This window comes from Hypanus sabinus, chromosome 13 (genome assembly GCF_030144855.1).
Source record: "Hypanus sabinus isolate sHypSab1 chromosome 13, sHypSab1.hap1, whole genome shotgun sequence".
Taxonomy (NCBI): domain Eukaryota; kingdom Metazoa; phylum Chordata; class Chondrichthyes; order Myliobatiformes; family Dasyatidae; genus Hypanus; species Hypanus sabinus.
Window position 1 is genome coordinate 46,523,445 of NC_082718.1, and position 15,869 is coordinate 46,539,313.

General features: G+C 37.5%; 1 protein-coding gene across 3 annotated transcripts in view; it reads left to right on the top strand.

The window, feature by feature from the left end:
- kif21a (kinesin family member 21A) overlaps window positions 1-15,869 on the top strand; it is a 131,154-nt gene that overhangs the window by 23,304 nt on the left and 91,981 nt on the right. For all 3 annotated transcript variants that reach the window (XM_059987556.1, XM_059987557.1, XM_059987558.1), the window contains exons 2-4: window positions 13,678-13,900; window positions 14,289-14,471; window positions 15,186-15,335. In XM_059987556.1, the coding sequence (XP_059843539.1) occupies window positions 13,678-13,900; window positions 14,289-14,471; window positions 15,186-15,335 (556 nt within the window). The remainder of the gene's footprint in view (window positions 1-13,677; window positions 13,901-14,288; window positions 14,472-15,185; window positions 15,336-15,869) is intronic.

Here is a 15,869-nt window from a genome sequence, read left to right on the forward strand (position 1 = left end):
AATATCCTTGTGCATCATTACATTCTAAATTTACCCACTGTGGGCACAATGGTGAGTCTAAATCTAGTTTCCAATATATTAAATTTTGAATATTATTCACCCAATAATAAAATCTAAAATTAGGCAAAGCTAAACCACCATCCTTTTTAGATTTCTGTAACTGTCTTTTACTTAATCTGGGATTTTTATTTTGCCACACATATGAGGAAATTTTTGAATCAATGTTATCAAAAAAAGATTTAGGAATAAAAATTGGTAAGGCTTGAAATAAATATAAAAATTTCGGTAAAATCATCATTTTAATAGCATTGATCCGACCAACTAATGATAAGGATAAAGGAGACCATCTAGTAGTAAGTTGTTGAATTTGATGAAGCATAGGTAAAAAATTCAATCTGAATAAATCTTTATATTTCTTGGTAATTTTTATACCTAAATAGATAAAGTTATCAGTAACAACTTTAAATGGTATCCTGTCATTCAATAAAGTTTGCGCATTTAAAGGAAATAATTCACTCTTGTCCAAATTTAGTTTGTAACCAGAGAAACTACCAAATTGAACCAACAAGGATAGAATAGTGGGAATAGACCTATCCGGATCAGAAATATATAACAACAAGTCATCAGCATAAAGTGATAACTTGTATAACTTCTCATTACGGGTAATACCAAAAATATTAGGAGATTCACGAATAGCAATGGCTAAAGGTTCTAATGCAATATTAAATAATAAAGGACTTAAGGGACAACCTTGTCTCGTACCATGAGATAATTGAAAAAAAGAGGATCTGTAATTATTCGTAAGAACAGAAGCAACAGGTTTATAATATATTAATTTAATCCATGATATAAAATTAGAGCTAAAATTAAAATTTTTCAAGGCATTAAATAAGTATGTCCATTCAACTCTATCAAAAGCTTTTTCAGTATCTAATGAAATAACACATTCTGAGATTGTGGGTGGAGAAGTATAAATTATATTAATCAATTTTCTAACATTAAAAAAGGAATATCGGTTCCTAATAAAACCAGTTTGATCTCCTGAAATAATCTGTGATAGTATCTTTTCTAACCTAATAGCTAAAATTTTTGTAAGAATCTTAGAGTCTACATTTAGTAACGATATAGGGGAATAAGATGCACATAAAGTAGGATCCTTATCTTTTTTAAGAATTAAAGAAATAGTAGCTTCATAAAAAGACTGGGGTAATCTCTTCTTAATGAATGCATCATTAAAGATTTCACATAACCAAGGGGAAACCAAAGAAGAAAAAATTTTAAAGAATTCTATAATATAACCATCAGGACCAGGAGCTTTCCCTGAATTCATTGATGAAATAGCCTCTCCTACTTCAGCCATAGAAATAAGAGCATCAAACAAACTTCGATCTTCATCTGTCAGTTTGGGAATATTCAAATTGTTAAAAAAATTATCCATCATAGACAGATCGCCATCAAATTCTGATATAAAGATTTATAAAAATCTTGGAAAGCATTATTGATTTCTTTATGATCAGTAGTCAAATTACCGTCTTGTTTACGAATTTTAATAATTTGTCGCTTAGTCGAAATAGCTTTTAATTGGTTAGCTAACAATTTACCAGTTCGGTCACTATGAATATAAAATTGAGCCTTGGTCTTAATTAATTGATTCTCAATTGAAGAAGATAATAATAAGCTATGTTCCATTTGAAGCTCAACTCTCTTCTTATAAAGTTCTTTGGTAGGAGTCACGGAGTAAATCTTATCAATTTCTTTAATTTTATCCACTAATAAAGCTATATCTAAATATCTTTGTTTTCTTTTAGATGTTCTCAGGGAAATGTATGGCAGAAATGTGACAAATGTTCTGGGAATATTTGCGTGGAGTTCTGCATGGGTACGTTCCAGTGAGACGGAGAGATTTGAAAGGGGGAGGGAGAGATCTGAAATGATAGGAGAAGACAGGAGAGGGAGGGATGAAGCTAAGAGCTGGGAAGTTGATTGGCAAAAGGGATACAAAGCTGGAGAACGGGGAGTATCATCGGACGGAAGGCCTTGGGAGAAAGAAAGGGGGAGGGGAGCACCAAAGGAAGATGGAGAACAGGTAAGGAGTTATTGTGAGAGGGTAAGAGAGAAAAAACAAATGTAAAAATTAAAAGTTAGGAATGGGATAAGAAGGGCAGGAGGGGCATGAACAGAAGTTAGAGAAATCAATGTTCATGCCATCAGGTTAGAAGCTACCCAGACGGAATATCAGGTGTTGTTCCTCCAACCTGTGTGTGGCTTCATCTCGACAGTAGAGGAGACCATGGATTAACATATCAGAATGAGAATGGGATGTGGAATTAAAATATGTAGCCACTGGGAAATCCTGCTTCCTCTGGCGGACAGAGCGCTGGTGTTCAGCGAAACGGTCTCCCAGTCTGCGTCGGGTCTCACAAATATATAGAAGGCCACACCAGGAGCACCGGACTCAGTATATTACTCCAGCAGACTCTCAGGTGAAGTGGCGCCTCACCTGGAAGGACTGTCTGGGGCCCTGACTGGTGGTGAGGGAGGAAATAACTATCCAGAGCAGACCATGTGATCTGGCTGAGCAGCATGTTTGTATTTAAACTTTTGCTTTTCAAATCTAATCAAATTTCTTTGAAGTGAAAGTAAATGGGACAGCTGATTAATTTAAGATTGGACTTTCAACGGGCATTATCTACAACTTTCATATACCTTTTAGGATATCCCAAAGCAAGTACTTTTGAAGTACAAGCATCATGATTTTTGTCTATGTAAAGTTCATGTTAATACTGCCCCTTTGGAGTTTCTTGTGTAAGATTAGCAGCATTCATTGAACCGTGCAACTTGTAATGGAGTCTTTGACATTGAGCGCAACATTGTTCTGTTGTTAACAAGCAAACGCTCACTATTATTGAGATGCATTATATTATATATTATAGTGATGCATTCTTGTCATTGTGCTAAACTATTTGCATTGTAATATTATTAAAACAATGGTGGTGTTGTATCAGTGTCCAAGTAGGAGTATTATGAATCGTGTATCGCATTCCTATCATAGATTCTAACTACTAAAATACAGTGGCATGCAAAAGTTTGGACACCCCTGGTTAAAATTTCTGTTATTGTGAATAGTTAAGTGAGTAGAAGATGAACTAATCTCAAAGTCATAAAGTTAAAGATGAAACATTCTTTTCAACAATTTTAAGCAAGATTAGAGAATTATTTTTGTTTTGCATAATTTCAGAGTGAAAAAAAAGTAAGGAGCACTATGCAAAAGTTTGGGGCAGCTGAAGAGATTTGAGCTCTCAAATAACTTTTACCAAGGCTTCAGACCTTAATTAGGTTGTTAGGGCTATGACTTGTTCAAAGTCATCATTAGGAAAGGCCAGGTGATACAAATTTCAAAGCTTTATAAATACCCTGACTCATCAAACCTTGTCCCAACAATCAACAGCCATGGGCTCCTCTAAGCAGCTGCCTAGCACTCTGAAAATTAAATGATGCCCACAAAGCAGGAGAAGGCTATATAGAAGATAGTAAAGCGTTTTCAGGTAGCTGTTTCCTCGGTTCCTAATGTAATTAAGAAATGGCAGTTAACAGGACTGGTGGAGGTCAAGTTGAGGTCTAGAAAACCAAGAAAACTTGCCGAGAGAACTGCTCATAGGATTGCTAGAAAGGCAAATCAAAACCCCTGTTGGACTGCAAAAGCCCTTCAGGAAGATTTAGCAGACTCTGGAGTGGTGGTGCACTGTTCTACTGTGCAGTGACACCTGCACAAAGATGACCTTCATGGAAGAGTCATCAGAAGAAAACCTTTCCAGTGTCTTCACCAAAAAATTCAGTGTCAGAAGTTTGTAAAGGAACATCTGAACAAGTCCTGTGGACTGATGAAGTTAAAATAGAATTTTTTGGCTGCAATGAGCAAAGGTATGTTTGGAGAAAAAAGGGTGCAGAATTTCATGAGAACACCTCTCCAACTCTTAAGCACGGGGTTGGATCGATCATGCTTGGGCTTGTGTTGCAGCCATTGGCACAGGGAACATTTCATTGGTAGAGGGAAGAATGAATTCAATTAAATACCAGCAAATTCTGGAAGTAAACATCACACCATCTATTAAAAAAAACTGAAGATGAAGAGGATGGTTTCTACAACAGGATAATGATCCTAAACGTACCTCAAAATTCACAATGGACTACCTGAAGAGGTGCAAGCTGAAGGTTTTGCCATGGCCCTCACAGTTCCCCAACCTAAACATCATCAAAAATCTGTGGATAGACCTCAAAAGAGCAGTGCATGCAAGACAGCCCAAGAATTTCACAGAACTAGAAGTTTTTTTGCAAGGAAGAATGGGCAAAAATCCCCCAAACAAGAATTGAAAGACTAGCTATGGAAAGCGTTTACAAGCTGTGACACTTGCCAAAGTGGGTGTTACTAAGTATTGACCATGCTGGGTGCTCAAACTTCTGCTTTGGGCCCTTTTCCTTTTCCTTGTTATTTTGAAACTGTGAAAGATGGAAATAAAGTAATCTTGCTAAAAATATTAAAGAAATGTGTCATCTTTAACTTTATGCCTTTTGGAAATCAGGGCATCTTTTACTCACTTAGCTATTCACAGTAACAGAAATTTTGACCAGGGGTGCCCAAACTTTTGCATGCCATTTTAAGTGCAACTTGTTTTGAACAATACAGGATGTTTTGACACCTGTATAACTTGAATGTTGACTCTCAACAAGATTAAAATAATTAAAAAGCAAGCTTTTGGGCTTGTATATTTTGTGATCATCCTTATGTCCTATAGATGAACTAATCAGTAATCCTCTTTTATTTCTTGCTGACACTGATTTTGGAGAATCATCTTAAATATGTAAGAGATTGCACGTAAACAAACAGTTATTTTGAAATTAAATCATTAGCATTTTTGTGTGTTTCGGAAGAACTGAAGAAGAAAATGTTAATGTGCCAATGGAAGTGGAATAAATTTAAATGCACAGTACATTTGAAAGGGTTGTTGCCATTTATAACTTAACAAACAGAAATTCATCAGTTTTAATTTTGGTCACTAAAATGGTCCAATACTTCAGAGGAAATGTAACTCCAAGATGTTATTCTGTATTTTCTGGTTTAAGCAGGTTTTCACAGTTGCAACTATGAGAATTTTAAGAGCCACATGTTCATCAGATCGTAAAATTGGCTTGACTGGTACCTGGTCTGTAAATAGAAATCCTCTGCTGCAGTTTGAAGCCCAGTTTAACATTTTCGGTCAAAAACAAGTTTTTTTTCTGTTCAAACTCTTTTTCCAGTTTTTTAACAATTGGCCATTGTTCAGCATGCCAAAGGCTCGGCCTGAGAGCTCCACTCACCTTTTGAAGTCCGGGATCTCATGGCTGTGGAGATGGGGGTTTGGAGGTCAGTGCCTCTGCAGGAGATTGGTGTGTCATTGGAGACAGAAGATCTCTGGCTCTGTGCCCAGAGACCCAAGATCTTTGGGCACAGAGCTTGGAAGAAGCAACGCAACGGAGTTTTAACATTGTAAACCAGCAAGTTGTTTACTCCCCTCTCACTGTGAAACAGCAACTCACTTTCTCCCCTTTTAGGGAGAGAGAGCCTGTGGTATGTCAAATGCCGGGTGAACAATGTAGTCTTTGGAGTACTGCAAGTCTGTGTGTTTGCTGTTGCCTTGCGCACGCTTGATGGCTCAGTGGTGGGTGCTGATGCTTTTCTTTGGTGGGTGGAGCAGGGGATTTTTGTTTGCTGCTGCTTATGGGAGAGGGGAGTTGGGGGGAAGACAGACAGACTTTATTGATCCCGAGGGAAATTGGGGTTCTAAAGTTTAACTGTCCATTCTTTGGGGGCACACTGTTTTTGGGGATGGTTGCGAAGCAAAAGCATTTCAGGGTGTATATTGTACCTTTTGAACCCTTTGAATATTTTAAAATGACAAGTAATAATGAAACAGTGATAGATTTTTTAATAATCATGAGATGTAATGGGGTGTTGATAAGTTTGCCGTGATTTTTTAAAAATGGGAACACAGTATTAAGCTTTTGAGAAAACTTGAGTTTAGGGCACCAGGTTTTGCACCCAATACGTGTCAATGAATTGTTTACAAACCCCTTTGTTTTCAAGACCAATTTGGTCTAGTGGCAAAGTAATGCTACACAGAATGCCAGTAGCCATAATTGACTCCATCTCCTAAATGCTGAGGATGATGGGGTTAAGAAAAGTGATAATTGTATCTACCCAGTGATTCATTTTCATCAAAGAGAAAAAGAAATAAGATTATCACATGCATAATGCTGGAGGGGGACTGTGCAGGTCAGGCAGCATCCATAAAGGAAAATAAAGAGTTTACATTTTGGGTCAAGACCCTTAATCAAGTTGAGAAAGAAGGGAGCAGAAGCCAAAATAACGACGGCGGAAGGGAAGTAGTACAAGATGGTAGGTGCTAGGTGCTAGGTAAAGCCAGGATGGGAAAGAGGTGATATGAGAATGTGGGGGACAATAGGTGGAAGAGATGAGGGGTTGAAGATGAGGACAGTGGACCATGCATGACGGATGGAGGAGGGTCACAAAGAGAGTGGATGGGCAGCAGAGGATAAGAGAAGGGGAACCAGAATGAGTGCTGGAAAAAGAGAGAAGGGGGAAGAGGAAAAATTACTGCAAGTTGAAGAAATTGATGTTCTTGCCATCAGGTTAGCAGCAACTCAGATGGAATATGAGATCTTGCACACCCAACCTGTTTGTGACCTCATCATGTCAGTAGAAGAGTCCATGACCATTCCATGCCCATAAGAATGGGAAGTTTAATTGCAATAGGAAGACACTGGGAAATCCCACCTTTGTGGTGGATGAAGTGAAGACATTTAACAAAGTAGTCCGCCAATCTATGTCAGGTCTCACTGAAGTAGAGGAGGCTGCAGCAGATACAACAGATGACCCTGACAGATTTGCAGATAAAGTGTTGCGTCAGCTGTAAAGACGTCTTTTGGACTCTGAATGGTGGCAAGGGAGGAGGTTTGCAGGAATAAGTCCCAAGGTAAGGGGAAATTTATCTCTGTTATAACTGCAGGAGGATAGGGGAGGATAGAAGTGCAGAAACTGGTTAAGATGCAGGTGAGAGCAGCATCAATTACTGTAGAAGGGGAAAACCCTGTTCTTTGAAAAAGGAAGACATCTTAGATGTTTCAGAATGAAAAGCCTCATCCTGAGAACAGATGCGGTGGAGACAGGAACTGAGAAAAAGTGACAGGGTGCAAGGATATATAGTCAAGACAATGGAGTAATATTTTTGGTATAAATAGCAATAGTGAAATTCACAGTGGATTCCAGTTATTTGGATCATAGGTTAATCGGGGCATCTGATTATTTGGGACAACCCTTAAAGAACAAAAACTAATCAACAAACTATCTGGAATTTCCTTTGTTTATTTGGGACACTATGCTACTTAATTGGGACAGGAAACTGCTGTCAAACAGTGTCTAACCAGTATCAGTCATATGCACTTGTGTGGTTTTAGACACTGCATCATGTTTAGATGGAGCAGTTTTTAAATAGCATCAGTTGTGTGTGTCTGTTCAAATAGCAGTGATATTTGTCACTGATAGTTGCGAGAAATAAGCAGTTGGACAATTCAGAACTGTTTGGCTTACTCAGATTTCAAACATTTAGTTTTAGAGATGCCAGAAAAGACTGGGACTGATAAAAACTATTTCACTACAAGTTAGGAACTACAAAGAATTTGATTGTATCAATAATCATCTTGGATAATACAATGAAAATTTGGAGGATGTAATGATTGATGTAATTGTATCAAGGCAGCCCAGTATCTGCACTAGGTGCCAGTGCTCATTTTGTTCATTAATAGTCAATCAAAAGAACATGGCAGCGTAACTGATAACTATTAGGAACTAATACAGTTTTTTTTTGTACTGTAGTAGCATTGGTAGTGTTCTAATTGGTTTTGTATTTCATCTAAATGCATAATTTTTTATTAAGTTAAATGGTAGTTAGTCTTTTCTGTATCTTAACAATTTCCATAAAACGTCAGCTTAAATTGGGCAGCTGCTTAATTGGGCCAAAAAGTGCCTGGTCCCAATGAGCCCTAATTAACCGGAATCTACTGTACTTTGTTTATTTCTGTTTAGTTCTTCTGGGGTTGTCTTTTCCTCTTGCTCCTTTTACATGGTTATGCTTTATTGACATCTGAATAAATACTATCATCAGCATATGGGACATGAATAAACTAATAGGCCAATACATAGTAAAGCAGCATTGATTTAGATAAGAATCCAAGAAAGATAGCCAACGTTCAAAGTAAATTTATTATCAAAGTACTTGTATTTCACTATATACAACCCTGAGATTAATTTTCTTGCGCATATGCACAATAAATCCAAGAAACATGATACGATAAATGAAAGAACTTGTTTTTTTTTAATTTCTCTCCCACCTGACTGCCACACATGTCCCAGAGAGTTAAAAATTAGTTTTTAATTAGTTTCTGGGCTACATAAAATTTGTGCATGTTTTTAAACTATTTGATGTTTAAGTTGTAATGTTTTAAATGCAAAAAAATAGATTCATGGAGAGGTGATGCTCCTTGGCAATCAGTAATAAAATTCTTGTTGGAACAGAGTCCTTCTTCCAAGTATGTAGATGAAAACATGATTGCTAGTTGAATGACTATATCAGGATTATTATTTTGGTCTTGAGGCAGCACTAGGATCCAAGATTGTTATTTTGTGATGTGCATACCTTGTTGATTCATATACTTCGTTCCAAACCTAATCATTTGCAGGTTGTTAACACTTGCAAAATTATCTTGTCATTTTAGGCTACGTCCACACACCAGACAAATCCATAACGGAGGCTTTTTCTCTTCGTTTTTACCCTCCACCCACACTAAAACGGCATTTTCATCCCCCGAAAATGGAGCTTTTCAGAAACGCTCTCCAGAGTGTGTAATTTTGAAAACACCGGATTGGCCAGAGCAATGTGGACAGGGTAACTGGAGAAATCTATAAATGCAGTCATGATGTACCGGAACAGATTGTGACGGCAGCGTACCATTTTATTGTTTTCTTGAACGCAACCTAGCAATTTCAGAACAGACGGCAATGAAACTGAAGCCAGAAGAGTTAGAAATGTACTCACCAAATACTTTGACCCATAACTTACTGAATACATAAGTATACTCACTTTGCCCTGTTTTCTGTCCTTGCTCGTATGAAGGTGGTTTACCTATTTATGCAAGAACTTCTCTGACAATAGATGTGTAACAGCCTAATGTAACGTTGTATGGAAATACAAGATAATACTGATGCAGACATGTTTTATACATTTAACAAGGTGCTTTATTAATTCAACAGAGTTCATCAGTTTTTCAATGTCCGTTGTCAGCCGCATCGTACTGACTGTGAACTCCCTGTTGGTTGCCTCCATACGCTCCAGTAATTTTTTTTTTCAGTTTTAAGTCCTCCTGTGCGAGAGCCAACAGCTGTCAGTCGTTTAAGTTTTTCTAACCTGTAACTGAACAAACAAGTCTTAAACGACGAGATTCAATGCCAAACATGTTGCTTGTTTTCAGTAGATGTGTCCTGCGCATGCGCAGTAGGAAGAGATTCGCTGAAGTATCCATTTTAATGTGGACAGAGATATTTTTTAAAATGCCTTGTGTGGATGCCTATTGTTTTTATGTGAAACCAGCGTTTTCAAAATTATCCGGTCTAGTGTGGACGTAGCCTTAGTTTTTCTACTGAGGAATGTGAAATATTAACATTACATTTATTGTATTTTGCATTAGTCTGGAGAATCCTATTGTATTTTCTTTTCTTGTCCCACCTTGTTTTTCATTTAAAATCCCCGTCACATTTTCTCCAAATTCTTAGTTGGTCATTGAAGTTTCAGGAGTTCATTGGATTTGTATCAGTTATCTAGTTAATCTTATTTATTTTCCTTTATTGTTTAGCTGTGTGTTTTAATTACCATTTCTAAGATATTTTTGAACCTACCACTGTGGATGGCAATTGCATCAACACAAATTGCTGGAGATACTCAGTAGGTCAGAGAGTATCTGTGTAGTTGATTATATTTGTAACATCAACTTTATAGCTGTTTCCCAACCAACTGTACATTGCTATAATTTTGTTTAAACTTGTGTTTGTTGCTGAATCCCAGTGTGTTCATTTGGTCTTCACTTCATGCAATCCCTGATAATTCATATCAAGATAGACTTGCAGTTGCCATCTCTGAACTAAACCAAGTCAATAAATTCCATAGCTACCAAACCAGATCAGAGACTGGATCTGACAGGGCATAAATCAGAAGTCTGCTGGAACACCCTGGCTTGCATCCATTAGTGCAGCTCTACCAATACAGTGTTTAATACCACCTGATCAGAATTGTTTCCTTCTACATTTAGCACTGTGTAAATGCCAAAACTCAAGAGTATGACAAATATATAAATGAAAACAAATTCCAGAAAACACCTCAGGAACTCTGGAGGATGAGGGAGGAGAATGTTTATGCTTTTGACTCCCAGCTGTGAGAAGTGGGAAGAGTGAAAACAAGAATGGTAAAGTTGACAGGAGAAGGATAATTAAGACAAATGAAATATTTGCTAAAGTGAGGTCAGGTGTTCCAAGGCAATTGTACTTTTTCTGGAGCTGTCTGATAGATTTAATGCAGGGAATTAGTGAAAGAGTAACCAAGGAAATGTGTAAAAGTTGTTAAAAGCAACTGATTGTTTGTGTTGAGACCTAGAACTAAATGAAGAATGCTGAAATACTCAGCAGATCAGATGCCATCTGTGGAGAAGAAATCTGATTTAATACTACAGATGGATAACCTTGAAGAATCAGCTAGCTTTGCAAACAGAGGAATCAAGTTGGAGACACAAGAAAGACTGTTGATCCTGAGGATGGGTTTTGACCTGAAATGTCAACTGTCCATTTTCTTCCATAGATGCTGCCTGACTTGCTTTGCCCTTGAGGATTTTGTTGCTGGAAAAATCATGTTGCTTGCATTTGAGCATTAAATGCAGTGCCCTCTGAGCAACTAGTTGGCTGCCACTGTAATTTACTAGCCCTCTCCACCCGCATATTGTGATTGTGAGCTTTTTGTACAATTGCAGTAGTTTAATAGCTGTTCTTATGACAGTGTATGTCGTAGCTTTCCAGTCTTACTTAAATTCTCCAGCTTTAGGTCACTCACTCTTCTCACTGCATCAGTATAGGCAATTTTTATCTGTCATAATTTTAGATCCATTTTTATTTGTATCATCAAATCTTAACTGTTCCTGTTACGATATTAACTCATTTGGTCTTACTGTATCAGAGAGATTCATTTTTATTCTACTCCTCCTTCACTGACCTTATCTACTAATCACTGACTTGTTTTCTTTCTTTCTCAGGATGGACAAAAAGTCTTGGATCTGAAGCACTAACTTGTTTGTCTTTCCACACATATTACTCTGACAGTGCTCTCAGCATTTTCTATTTTTACTTAAGCATTTAGACTAGCTGAAACTAAGTCTAGTACTGTAACTGTGGTAGAGGACCATTGTCACAGGAAAAGCAAAGACATTTGTGTGAAATGCTTTATAGACAATAGGTGCAGAAGTAGACCATTCGGCCCTTCGAGCCTGCACCGCCATTTTGAGATCATGGCTGATGAATTACTATCAATACCCTGTTCCTGCCTTGTCCCCATATCCCTTGATTCCCCTATCCATAAGATACCTATCTAGCTCCTTCTTGAAAGCATCCAGAGAATAGGCCTCCACTGCCTTCCGAGGCAGTGCATTTCAGACCCCCACAACTCTCTGGGAGAAGAAGTTTTTCCTTAACTCTGTCCTAAATGACCTACCCCTTATTCTCAAACCATGCCCTCTGGTACTGGACTCTCCCAGCATCTGGAACATATTTCCTGCCTCTATCTTGTCCAATCCCTTAATAATCTTATGTTTCAATCAGATCCCCTCTCAATCTCCTTAATTTGCTGTAGGAGTAGTTATGATGGGCACAGAGGACATGAGAGGATAGAGTGGATATATAGTCAAGGAGGTCTGTATGCTTGGAATGTTGGTTGCTAGTCTGTCTCTTGAGCTGAACCTAGAAGTTCAGAAAAGAAAATGAAGGGTCAGAATTGACTCAACAGAAGTGAGAGCAGGGTGGAAGCTGACAATTTTAAGTAATGAAATGTGTTCTGTGTATGCCTAGAAAGCAGCACCAATGCAGACATTGATACACCAGTAAAAGAATTGAGCTGCAGCCTTAATCAGACTGAAAGGCTGTTCTACATATCCCACAAATACATGTACACAAATTTCCATGACCACTTCTGCATACACACCTACTACCAGCATATCATGGGTTTTATAAACAATATACGCATGATGATCTATATCAGTCAAGAGAAGCTGCTTTGGCAAATTTCCCAAATTTTGTGACTTTTACTAGTTTTATAGTCAATGTTTCAGGCCGAGGCTCTTCATCAGGACTGGACAAAAAGTTGAGGTCAGCAAGAAGGTGAGGAGAGGGGAGGAAGAAGTACACTGTGATAGGTGATGGGTGAAACCGGGAGGGGTTCAGGGGTGAAGTAAAGAGATAGGAGGTTGATTGGTGAAAGAGATAAAGGGGTGGAGGAGGGGTTACCTACCACCCCACTAGCCTCTTTTATTTCAGTTCTGATGAAGGGTCTCGGCCCAAAACGTTGATTGTTTAATCTTTTCCATAGATGCTACTTTGTTGTGTGCATTTCCTGGATTTCCAGCACCTGCAGATATTTTCATGTTTGATCATGGGCAATGCTCAGCAGTCCAGCATTTTATCAGATGCTATTCATGTGGAGCTTCCTGATGTCTCTGACCTAATGATTTTTCTGCTGGGTGCTCTGGTTTTAACTTGCATTCGAAAGATCTGTTGGAAGATTACTTACTATTGCATATTACCGCCTTGCTATGTATTGGTAATTGGCAAAAAAGATCTAAGGGGAATTGATGGGCGTGTGAGAAAGGAAGGATAGGTTAGAGGTCTATAAGGGGAGGTCATCAAAATTGCTTTCCTGGCAGTGACTATGGGCTTGATAGGACAAACATTCTCCTCCTGTGTTGCAATAGGTGAGAGAGACAGTAAATGGTGACCTTGGCCTGTAATGTTTACATTCCATTAAAGAATAAAAGGAGAAAATCATGCCTTTACCAGTGTAATACAGTAACGGTGCACTTGCCATTTTCCTTCATATAGTTGCTCTTCAGACTTTAAATTAGGGAAATTAAAATTTTGTCAGCTCGTGACTATTAAGATGAGCTCTGATTGCTCAGTTTTGATTGTTTTAGTCTTTGCTGGCAAGGAATGAGAGATTTTCTTCATTATGAGGAAAGATTAAATGTTTAAAGTCAAGATTTGTTCCTGTTGGGAAAGCCTCACTCAGCCTTCTGTTTGTTTGGCTATGGGATTTCTTAAGAAAAAATTAAAATACTTGTACTTCTGGAGCATTTCTACATCATTTTGCAAAATTTAGTCTTGGATCACTGGTTGAAAAATTGAAGTCCTCTTCCTTAATGTAGTCAAATTGGTTTTTGGTAGATGTGCTTGAAGCACCAATTGCGATATAATCATGAAATTTTCATGTCCCTAAACCAGTTGGATATCTTGTTAACTATTCCTTTCTATTTGTGCAGAATTCGTCCACAGCTGGCTAAAGAGAAGATAGAGGGATGCCATATCTGTACGTCGGTTATACCCGGAGAGCCCCAAGTTGTTCTTGGAAAGGATAAAGCATTTACTTTTGACTTTGTTTTTGACATGGAAACTCAGCAAGAAGAGGTCTATCTGAAGTGTGTAGAAAAACTTATTGATGGCTGCTTGGAAGGTTATAATGCCACTGTTCTAGCCTATGGCCAAGTGAGTATTATATTGTACTTTTTAAAAATGCTGTTGTCCACAATAGTGCTGATTGAGGCAGTAAATCAGTGCAGACATTTAATAACTTAGTTGAGTAATCTTGCTGAAGAGCACAAATGTTCAATCAGCCTTTGCCACTTGAAATATCAAGAAAGTTGCTTGGCATAGTTTACATTCTTCAAGGTGAAATTAACATTGAAAGCATGGCATTCTGTCATAATGTATTCTTGTGAATAGTTTGAGAATCTGAACCATGGAGCTAACGATTTAGGGAGAGTTCATCAGTATTGTTGCCAATAAAGCCAATTTGAATCCAGATGAAAACTGAATCTTTTGTGAAATGTCGGATAGTTTGTAATTACTTAAGGCAAATTGTTACCTTTTATAGACGGGGTCTGGGAAGACGTATACCATGGGGACTGGATTTGATGTTAACATCACGGATGCTGAGCATGGTATAATTCCACGTGCTGTCAAACACCTTTACTGTGGTATTGAGGGAAAAAAGCGTACTGCTGTTGAACAAGGACTGCCACCACCAGAGTTTAAAGTCAGTGCTCAATTTCTTGAGGTATGTAATTAATTGAAGATAGGATCTGCTGCTCTTGGTTTACCTTAATTTAATTAGACTTATTTCTAACATTTCAAGGTTTGTAAATTAGAGAATTGATTTGGAGGTTGTGCATGTTTTTGAAAGGTAAGCAACTGATATGATAAATTTCAATTCAATCAATATTCTTTTTAAAAACAAAAGAGAATTTACTGCATCTTCAAATAGTTGAGAAAATTGTTTTTGAAGTAATAATCAGAAACCTAGAATGTTTCTAGGATTGCCATCAAACATTAGGTTGTATTTGGGTAAATAAAAGTGTTAAAGGAAGGTGAAATATCAAGGAGTTAATGCGCCAGCCTGGATTAAATGAGGCTATGTTGCAACTTTGGACAAGATGATCTAAGAAAGAGTGTGAGAAGGGCATAGTATTTCAGAATTAGGAAAAAGAGCAGAGGTAGCCAAAAATAACACTGAGGTTTGAAGTTGAAATGAATAGTACAGAAGAAAAAAATGTATGCGAGAGGCATCTGGCTTTTTTTTAAAATGGGAATTCCTTGCTTATTGATTTACCTTTTTTTCTTAAATTACAGCCGAAACAAAGCTGTTTTAATCACCAGCAAGCCTCATCTTGTGTCATAGTCTTAATCAGTTTTTTAAGTACCTTATTTCCTATGCTGACACTAGACATTTAAAAGCAAATTTTGAAGTTGTATTATTTTTCATTTCTTCTAGCTTTATAATGAAGAAATTCTAGATCTGTTTGATTCAATTCGTGACCTTGAGGCAAGACACAAAAAGTCAAACATCAAAATCCATGAAGATGCAAATGGAGGAATTTACACTGTAGGAGTAACAACACGTATGATAAGTTCAGAAACAGAGGTGAGGTTGTTTTAAAATTCAAGGCATCAGTGGTAAGCAAAATTGGTATCTGGGGAGCATTTTTATCTTGATCGGAGAATTGTATTTTGTATTATGTGGACTAAATTTCAGACATCAAAATTACTTGAATTGTTTAATTTAAGCTAATGTGTTGAACAGAAATAAATGGCATATCATTTTAAACATGACTTATTTACTTGTACATTTTCCTCAAGAGAAAAAATGCTTTTAAAGTGCCTTTTCCCTGTTTTTTTATGGAAAATATTGCCATCCTTTATTGTTTCAAACAGATTCATTTGATAATTACTTTCATAAGAACCATTATTAAATTGCACAGAATAAAGTGTGGTAGCGGCCTTCTTGCCCAGTGACTCCATACTACCCAATTACACCCATGTGACCAATTAACCTACAATCCATATGCATGTCTTTGGAATTGGAAGGACTTCAAAATACCTCAAAAAAAACCCATGCAGTCACAGGGAGAAAGTACAGCCTCTTTATTACATTCTGTCATTACGTCATGCTAACCGC